The 10,021-nt window shown below is 57.4% G+C and overlaps 1 protein-coding gene across 2 annotated transcripts; it reads right to left on the bottom strand.

The window, feature by feature from the left end:
* Positions 1–418: 418 nt before the first annotated feature.
* On the bottom strand, positions 419–9,581 carry SGTA (small glutamine rich tetratricopeptide repeat co-chaperone alpha). Of its 2 annotated transcripts, none has more exons than XM_004378487.2 (10): positions 9,335–9,581; positions 8,725–8,831; positions 8,291–8,375; positions 5,284–5,383; positions 3,320–3,424; positions 2,857–2,995; positions 2,522–2,584; positions 2,009–2,046; positions 1,640–1,729; positions 419–534 (listed from the first exon to the last, which is right to left on the bottom strand). In XM_004378487.2, exons 1-10 carry the CDS (start codon positions 9,432–9,434, stop codon positions 420–422), a joined length of 942 nt encoding a protein of 313 aa, XP_004378544.1. In that variant the 5' UTR covers positions 9,435–9,581; the 3' UTR covers position 419. The 2 variants fall into 2 exon arrangements, with proteins under 2 accessions (XP_004378544.1, XP_023589084.1); XM_023733316.1 differs by having other exon boundaries at positions 420–534; positions 8,291–8,402.
* Positions 9,582–10,021: the final 440 nt, after the last annotated feature.

The raw sequence follows: 10,021 nt of genomic DNA, 5'->3' as shown, positions 1-10,021 counted from the left end.
GCCGAGAACGCAAGGCCTGTTCCCAGTCTAAACACCCAATTCAGGCCAGAGTGGGGTGTGAAGGGGAGGGCAGCCAGGCCCTGCCCCGGCCCAGGCGATGCTCCCTCACCTCCTTGGCAGCTCCCCAGCGTTTTCCACGCGGCACCAGGGAGTGTTCTGCAGCCGCCCCCCCTGCACGGACGGGGTTTCAACCCTGACTTATCCACAGCCCTGGTTTGTACACAGCGGTGGCCCCGATCTACCATGCGAAGTGGGAGGGGGCCGGGAGACAGGTTCAGGGGATGCCTCTGGGAGACACTGGGAAAGGCATGCTCTGGGGCCTGAGGTGCCCACGGCCTGCTGGGCGGGTGATGTGGGTGAAGCCGCCTGACCGTGCCGCCCCGCCCGCCCCCCGCCCCGGCCCATCACTCACTCGGTGGTCACTCCTGCTGGTCGTCGTTGCTGGCACTGGGGGTCCGACTCCGGATCTGACTCCGGAGCTGCTCTATCAACTCCGGATTCTGCTGCTGCATCTGCTGTGCGAACTGCTGGCCCCTGTTGGGGGCGCGGCCGAGTTGGCGGGGGCGGCTGCCGCCTGCCGCCTGCCGCTTGCTTCCTCCCTCCCCCAACTCAGCACACATTCTGTGCCCCCACCTGGCTCCCCAGCAGGCAGCTGTGACCCCGCCCTGCAGGACACCAGGTGGACACCGCTGCTGTATACGCAGGCCGGAGACGCCCTGCGTGCGCCGGCCCGGGTTGCTGACTTCCTCCCTTTTCTCAGCCCAGGCTCATCAGCCGGCAAGCGCGCCGCTGCCAACTCAAACCTGTACACGTCCAACTGTGTTACAGATCGCCCAAACAAGCGGCCTCTTAGCCACTCAGGGCATACCTGCTTTGGATACCCTGTAAAACTTGTCCTCAGTAAAATACAGCCCTGCAGTTACAAGGACCTACGGTGCTGCTGGGGGCCCCGGTGGCTCAAGGCATAAGCGCTTGGCTACTAACCCAAAGGTCATCAGTTGGAACCCACCCAGCGGCTCCACGGAAGCAAAACCCGACCATCTGCTTCCGTAAAGGTCCAAACCGAGAAAACCCTGTATACGCCGTCCCATGGGGTCACTAACACCCAGGCCCAAACCTGCTGCTGAGGACATTCTGATTCAGAGCAGAACCGCCCCACAGGGTTTCCAGGGAGCGGCTGGTGGATTCGAACTGCCGACCTTTTGGTGAGCAGCCGAGCTCTTAACCACTGCGCCACCAGGGCTCCGCGGGGTCACGAGGAGTTGGAATTGACGGCACACAACGACAATGAGGTGCTGCCGCCCGCGGGGCTCTGGGACCCACAGGCCCCCTCGGTGCCGCAGGAGGACCCCTCTAGGTGCAGAAGCCCCTCCCCCCCCTTCCCCAGGGGTTTCCTGACCCTCCTCCCCTTGCCTCTGGCAGACCTCCCACCACGGGGGTCCACACCCTGCAGGTGGCTGTCACTGCAGGAACCCCTCAAAATAGCTGGTGCAACACTGCTGTCTCGTGGTCAAACCTCTGTCCTCTAACAACCCCGAAGGCCTGTGAACCCAGCACAGACGCACTGGGGAGGGGCCGCATCCCGTCCGCTGTCCTTCCTGCCCTTCTCCCACCCCGCCCCCAGAGCGGGTGCACTCACGCCTGGATGAGGCTGGCCAGGTCGTTCTGAGGGGGGCTGGTGCCAGGGGTGCCCAGGGGGTTGGGGCTGCCCGAGATCATCCCAGACATGCTGCAGGGAAGGAATCGTGACATGTCAGTGGGGACCCCCACCAGGGGTGCTTCCCCGGGACGGCGCTGCCCCAGGGGACACTGGTCCATGTCTGGGGACATTTGTGGTTCTCATGACTGGGGGGCGGGGAACACTACAGGCATCGAGGGGGTGGAGACCAGGGATGCTGCTCAACACCCTACAGTGCACAGGACGCCCCCGCCCCAGAGCAGTGCCGAGGGGGAGACGCTGTGTGAAGACAATCCCGGGAGAAGCAAAGGAGAATAGACGGCCACTCACAGCTGCTGGACTTGGGGGTTGTTCATTAGGTTTGATGCCTGGAGGAAAGAAGAGGTTTGTCGGAAAAAGAAAGCGTCCTGCCACGTCATTTCTAACGTGTAGTTTCTCATCTGAATCAATCTGTGATTCCCCTCCTCTCTCGTCTCCACTCAGTGTGTGGATCTGAATGTGGGCAGCGTTCTAGGACATCGGTAGGTCAGATGATTAAGGCACACAGAGTCTCTTGGGGGTCAGGGAATCCCCTAACCCAGGGGCTCTCACCTGGGACGATTCTGCCCCCAGGGGACACCTGGTGTTTCCCCAACAAGTAGATACATTTGGGGGTGTCACAACTGGAGGGGAAGGTGGAGGCCAGGGATGCTGTTCAACACCCTAAGCGCACAGGACGGCCCCTCCCCAGAGAAGGATCTGGCTGCAAATGTCAACGGTGCTGAGTGGGAGAGACGGCGCAGCCCGCGATGTGGGTGAGCTTGGGGCAGGTGAGGCAGGTGGGGCAGGTGGCGGTGGCCTTACCATGCTCATGAAGCTCGGGTTGTTCAGCAGGCCAGCGATGTCGAAGGTGCCGACGCTGCCCGTCTGTGAGGAGCAGAAAGGCGAGCAGCCCCTTTAGTGGCTCCCAGACAGCGGACCAGGCCTGTCCACCTGAGTCATTTAAAGGCGCCAGACACTCTGCCAACCCCCAGCAGCCGGGCCTGCAGTGTTTCTCAAGGCACCGGGCCTTGGTGCGGGCCACCAAGGGACATTCAGAAAGGGAGGGTGAGCCTGGCCCCTGGCCTGTGTCCCGTGAAAGCACGGCCTGGCCCACCCTACGCGCTGTCAGGACAAAGACCCCCGGTAGGCAAACTCACCGGGCTGGGCACCTCCCTCAACTTCAGCTCTGCGATCTTGAGGTTCGACTTGTAGGTCTCATTGTCAGGGTCCAGCTCCAGGGCCCTCCTGTAGTGGGCCACGGCTTCCGAGTGCTTGTTCAGGCTGGAGAGCGCCAGGCTGGGGGCACCAGGAGTGGGCGCGCTGAGACACAGGTGGAGCTGGGGCATCCCTCCCCACACCCGTCACACCCTCTTTCTCTCCTGACAGAACCACACTGGAAACAGCTGTGAACGCTGGAAAATGGCTGACTATCATTAATCTCTGAGAGACAAGCCGGGAACAGGCCACTGAGGAGCTGGGACCAGGAGGGCCAGGTGCAGGGGTCGGGTGCCACCCTGCGGACGGATCCAGGCCCGCTCTGCCACGGCCTGAGGGCTCCGCCTGCAAGGGCCCTCCCTGCCCCTCAGGCACCGGCCGGCTGGCTGGTGGCCACGCACTCACCCCATGCGGCCGTAGGCCTTGCTGTAGGACGGGTCTATGCAGATGGCACGTTCACAGTCCTGCACGGCCCCCGCGTAGTTCCCCAGCTTGCTGTAGGCGGCGGCCCTGGGGAAAGAGGCAGTGCCAACCCCTCAGCCGGGCTCTGTGCAGGGCAGGCGGCCCTGAGGGGAGCGGAGCTCCTTCCTCGCCGGCAAAGAGGAGCCGCTGGTGGTGAGCCTCGGTTTCCTCATCTGTAAAATGGGGGGAGTCTGCTGTCCTGGGGTGGCTTGTGTGCACTGTGATGCGTGAATCTATGCCACCGGTATTCAAATACTAGGGTAACCCATGGACAGGCTTCAGCAGAGCCTCCAGACTAGGAGAGACTAGGAAGAAAGGCCCGGTGAAGGAAAACCTTATGGAGCACAAGAGAACACTGTCCGACTGGCTTGCTACGGGCGTGTCATCAGGAGGGCCCAATCGCTGCAGGAGGACATCGTGTCTGGCCAAGCAGAGCCAGCGAGGGTGGCCCCTGATGGGGTGGACTGGAACCTGAGAACCATTGTGAGGACGACGCAGGACAGGGCAGCGTCGTTCCACGGTGTATAAGGTTGCCGTGAGTGGAATCGACCAGACAGCAGCTAACAACAGCAATAACAATGTGGGGTGCCCAGAGGCATGGCAGGTGCCATCCGGGTAGGTGGCTGCTAGCTGCAGCAATGGATCCCATCCGTCATACGCCTTTGTGCTGGTGCTGCTGGGAGGATGCCATCGAATCCAGGCTGGAGGAGGCAGAGGCAGGTGGCTGATGCTGCATAGCTGTGACCCCCACCCAGTGCCAACGGACTATGTGGCGCCAGCTCGCCATCTGACCATGGCAAACACTGTGGGCCTGAGAGCGGCTGCCTGCTCCTGGCTAAGAATCAAAGTGAAAGGACCCCAGATGGGCATTCACAGAGCAAACAAGCAGAGCCCCAAACTCTGAGGGGAACCCAGCGAGTGGGGCTGGATAGATGCCACGCCCGCACCTCCCAAATTAGGGTCTGCAGACTCCTCTTTTGGGTCAGGAACTGGCAAAGTACAGCCTGTGGGCCAGTTCCAGCCCGCTGCCTGTGTTTGCAAATAAAGTTTTATTGGCACACAGCCACACGCGTTCATTTATGTATGCCACATCTATGCATTTGTGCTAAAATCCCGCAAAGCTGAAAATATTGACTCTGGGGCCCTTTACAGAAAAAGTTTGCCAAATCCTAGGCAAGACGGTCTTCAGGTTCTCTACGAATTCTCTGAGGACTGTTGACTTCTACATTTTAATTAAGAAGCTCTGGTGGCACAACAGTTAAATGTTCGACTGCTAACCGAAATGTTGGTTGGTGGTTCAAACCCACCCAGCGGCTCCCAGGGAGAAAGACCTGGCGATCTGCTCCCGTAAAGATGACAGCCTAGGAAACCCTATGGGGCAGTTCTCCTCTGTCACACGGGGTCACTAGGAGTCGGAAATCGACTTGACGGCACATGGTAACAACTGAAAACTGCATCATTCAGTCCCACGTTATTACTTTTCAAAGCTATCGATATTCTTAACTATTGAATTATGACATTAAAATATTCATTTATTTGCACTGCCCCCTAAAAAAGAAAACCCCGTGAAGCGCAGTTCTACTCTGACACACGCGGGGTCGCCAGGAGTCGGGGTCGACTCGACAGCAACGTTATCATCAGTCTAAAGAATTTACGAAACATCGCCCCGATTTCGGATGACATTCTAGGTTTGCTGTTCCACGTGGGGAGCTGTGCCACGTTGTAACGCCCCCGCCCACTCTGCTCATGGCCTCCAGGCGCCTGTCGGTCGGTCATTTGGAATCACTGAACCCGGGCGCAGACGCGGTTCCCACCTCGGGTCCTGCGAAGCACCTGCAGTTCCTCATTTCACTCGGAGGAAGAGCGACCCTCTTATCCCACCCGCCCCGCGTGGCCCCGAGCCGCACCTGTTACAGAAATAGACGGCGTTGGCGGGGTTGAGCTCGATGGCCTTTCCGTAGAAGTGGACGGCTGCTTCGAAGTTTTCGACTTTCATCTGCTCGTTTCCTATGGAGACAGAACAAGACCTGACGCCAGGCCATTCACATCAGACCTGCCTAAGTGGAAGGACGGCCTTGTTCCCAGACCCTCTGGGCTTGTGTGTGTTTTTATTTAAATTATTGTGAATGTATTTGTAGGAGGCCCTGGGTAGCGCAAATGGTTAAGCACTTGGCTATTAGCTAAAAGGCTGGCAGTTCAAACCCACCCAGAGGCTCCTGAGGACACAAGCCTGGCGATCTGCTTCCGAAAGGTCACAGCCCTGAAAACCCTATGGAGCAGTTCTACTCTGCACACACGGGGTCGCCGTGAGTCGGAAAGACTCCACGGCTCCCAACAACAACAGATCCGTGTGTAACACACTGTTGGCCTCTTAAACGTTCTTCACGTGTACAACTCAGCAAGCCGTTACATTCGTGTTGTGCCCATCATTGCTATCCGTTTCCAAGTTATTCTGACACAGTTAACAAAAACTCAGTATCCCTGCGATTAAAAACTGAGCAAAGGAGCTGAACAGACACTTCACCAAAGAAGACATTCAGGCAGCTAACAGACACATGAGGAAACGCTTGCAATCACTAGCCGTCAAAAAAATGCAAATCGAAACTGCAGTGGGATACCATCTCGCCCTGACATTACTAGCACTAATCAAAACAACAGAAAATAACAAATGCTGGAGAGATTGCAGGGAGACTGGAACTCTTATGCACTGCTGGTGGGAATGTAAAATGGTACAACCACTATGGAAAACCACATGGCGCCTCCTTAGAAAGCTAGAAATAGAAATATCACACGATCCAGCAACCCCACTCCTACGAATATATGCTAGAGAAATAAGAGCCATCACACGAATAGATGTATGCGCACCCCTGTTCACTGTAGCGCTATTCATAATAGCAAAAAGACGGGAAAAACCCAGGTGCAGATCAACAGAAGAACGGATAAACAGTACATACACACAATGGAATACTATGTAAAAATACAGAACAATGATCAATCTGTGAAACATCTCACAACACGGATGAATCTGGAGGGCATTGTGCTGAGCACAACAAGTCAATCACAAAAGCACAAATACTGTATGAGACCACTATTACAAAAACCCCAAAAAAGGTTTACACTCAGAAAAAAAAAACAATCTTTGATGGTTAGAGGGGAGGGAAGGGTGGGAGGGGAAATCACTAACCAGTTAGTAGACAAGTGTTAACGTTGGTGGAGGTAAAGACAACACACAATATAGAAAGGGTCAGCACAACTTGACCAAGGCTAAGTCACAGAAGCTTCCCAGACACGTCCAAACACCTTGAGGGACCAAGTTACCGGGGCTGAGGGCTGGGGACCATAGTCTCGCGGGACATCTAGGTCAACTGGCGTAACATAGTTCAGAAAGAAAACGTTCTACATCCTACTTTGGTGAACAGTGTCTGGAGTCTTAAAAGCTCTCAAGTGGCCATCTAAGATACGTCAATTGGCCCCATCCCATCTGGAGCAAAGCAGAATGAGGAAAATCAAAGACACGAGGAAAATATTAATCCAAAGGACTAACGAACCACAGCCTCCACCAGCCTGAGCCCAGAAGAACTAGATGGTGCCTGGCTACCACCACCAACCGTTCTGACAACAATCAGAAGGTTCCACACAGAGTACGAGAAAAATGCAGAACAAAATTCAAATTCACAAAAAAGACCAGACTTAATGGTCTGACAGAGACTGGAAGAACCCCCGAGACCATGGCCCCCAGACACCCTGCTAACTCAGAAGTGAAGAAACTCCCAAAGTTCACCTTTTTGCATTAGACAGGCCTACAGAACAGACAATAACACATGTGAGGAACGTGCTTTTAGTTCAATCAAGTGTAGGAGACCCAATGGGCAACCCCTGCCCAACAGCAAAGATGAGAAGGCAGGGAGGGACAGGAAAACTGGACAGACAGACACAAGGAACCCCAGGTGGACAGGGGGAGAGCGCTGACACATTGTGGGGATTGCAACTAATGTCACAAAACAACCTGCATATAAATTTTTGAATGAGAAACTTATCTGCACTGCAAACGTCCACCTAAAACAATAAAATAAAAAACAAACTGAGAACAAGAACACCTCCACATCCCCCAAGCAAGGAGCCCCCGTCTCCTCCTCTCCCAGGCCCTGGTAACCACCAGCCAACTGCTGTCTGGATACCTGCGTGTCCTACATAGTTCATGTAAGTGAAACCATACAATAAGCGTTTTTCCTTTTGGGTCTGCTTCTCTCACTAAGCACACTTTCAAGGTTTGTCCATGCTGTAGCGTGTCCCAGGACCTCACTCCTCTTCATGGCTGAGTAATAACATTCCACTGTGTGGATGGACCACACTGGTCACCCATCAGCTGCTGGCGGACACCTGGGTTGTTCCCACCTTCTGGCTGCAGTGAACACTGGTGTACATGTCTGTGAGTCCCTGCTTTCAACTCTCTTGGGTACATACCTAGGAGTGGAATCACCGGGTCACATGGCATTTTTAGGAGCGCTGGTGGCACAAACGGTTAAGTGCTCGGCTACTAACCAACAGGTCAGCGGTTCAAACCCACCCAGCGGCTTCACGGGAGAAAAACCTGGCGATCTGCTCCCACAAAGATTACTGCCTAGAAAACCCTACTCTGTTGCATGGGGTCGTCATGAGTTGAAAATCCTAATGATGTGGCACTTCGATATTTAACGTTTGAGGAACCGCCACCCTGTTTTACACAGCGGCCGCCCCCGTCACGGTCCCACCAGCAGCACACAAGGGTCCGATCCCTCTACACCACACGTCTGTTTTCAAACGCTCCCCGGGCCCCGATGCTGCTGCACTCAGGGACCACCTGTGTCCACTCTCCTTCCCACACGGGACGCCGGGCAGGATGCCCCTGGGAAAGGAGGACAGTCTCTCACTTACCTTCTGTCTTGAGGCGCTCTGCCTCTGCCAAGTCCTCCTCGGAGGGTGGGGTCCGCTCAGGGCTCCTCCGGTCCTGTGGCATCTCCTGGTGCCGAAGGGAAAGGCAGGCGCTCTGAGGAGCAGCGGATGACCCCGCTGTCCGAAGCTCCCAACCACAACCACCCTGTGCCCCGAGGGATACGTCGGGAGGACAGCCCAGCTCCAAAGGGGAGGTGCCAAGCCTGGCAGCTGGGTTCCCGGGAGGGACCCCTGGTGGGTGAGCCCAGCGCTGCATCTGCATTCCCCACCGGCAAGATGAGGCTGACAGCCGGTGTCCCACCGCCGCGCGGCGCCCGATGATGAGAGAGGCAGGCGAAGCACTGACAGCACTCGGCGCACCTGACACGTGTGACTGCCGCTGCAGGAGGCGGGGGCGTGGGGCCTCGGAAGCTTACCTTGCCCGTGGCGGCTGCTTCAAATATTTCTGGAAGAGTCTGAGGCAGCGCCAGGTCACGGTCTTCTACTGTCACTCCAAATGCGGTCTCCAGGCACTGGATTGCCACTGGAAGGGGCACAGAGTCACCGCCGTTGGAGGCACTGAGCCTGCGTTGGACGTGAGTCTGACCCCACATCCTCGAGGGTCCTGGGCAGGGCTGTTGCCCGTTCCTGAGTTGGACTCAGAGGCGCTGGACGCGTCGCGCACCAACATGTCCACAAAGCTCCTGGTTCTAACTCCTCTCGTTCCCATCAGTGATGAACACTTGTAGCCTCGCTCCCTGACCCACCCACCCAGCAGACTCCCGGGTGTGGGGGCTGCCCGGCCAAACACCGCTTCCCCCACCCCAGCATTCCAGAAGCTCGGTTCTGCCCCAGGACACCAGCCCCAGCCTCCTTTGTGTGCGGAGCCCTCTTGGTCCAGGGGACCCCGAGCTGGAGTCAGAAACCAGGGTGAGAGGGAGGGGGCGAGGCGGGAGGGGCAGCTCTCTGAGCCCCTAAAGCCGAGCCCAGCGGTGGGGGTTGACCAGGCCCCTGGGGAGGACAGGGAGGCAGGTGGGGTGCGCACACCTTCCAAGCTCTCCTGGGCGTCGGACGAGAGCCCACCGTGCCGGAGCTGGTCGTGCAGGAACTGGACGATGGCGTAGGCCAGGCGCTTCTTGTTGTCCATGGTGAACGGGGACGGACGGCGCCGGGGGTGTCAGGACTGTGGGGCAGAGCCCAGAGCGTGAGGGTTGCTGTTACTGGGCACCATCTAGTCGGTTCTGACTCCTGGCGACCCCACGTGACAGAACAGAACAGCCCCGTGGGGTTTCCTAGCCTGTAATCTTTATGCAAGCAGATTGCCAGTCTCTCCCACAGAGCCGATGAGTGGGTCTGAACTGCCAACCTTTCAGTTAGCAGCTGAGTGTTTAACCGCTGTGCTACCAGGACGCCTTAAGAACGTGAGGCCCAGGGACCAAGAAACAGACGCAGTATGAACGATGCTCAGCCCCGTGGGCCCCTCCCTGCGCCTGCTGCTCCCACCCCTCATTCTGCACCCTGCAGACGCCCTGGACCCCCGATCCCCCGACGGGCCTGGCGCTCACTCACCTCCGTCAGTGTGAGCCGCTGCTCCCAGCGGATGCCCCACGCAGCCCGGCCCCTCCTCTGTGCTCGCCTGGCTCTGAGGGGAGGTCCTCTCGGCCTCCCGGGCAGGCGCAGCGGCACGGCTGTCACAGCACTTGTCACGCTCCCTGACCAGAAGGGGTGCCGTGC

This window comes from Trichechus manatus, unplaced genomic scaffold, assembly GCF_000243295.1.
Source record: "Trichechus manatus latirostris isolate Lorelei unplaced genomic scaffold, TriManLat1.0 scaffold00057, whole genome shotgun sequence".
NCBI classification, from domain to species: domain Eukaryota; kingdom Metazoa; phylum Chordata; class Mammalia; order Sirenia; family Trichechidae; genus Trichechus; species Trichechus manatus.
This window is presented reverse-complemented; position numbering and strand designations above follow the sequence as displayed.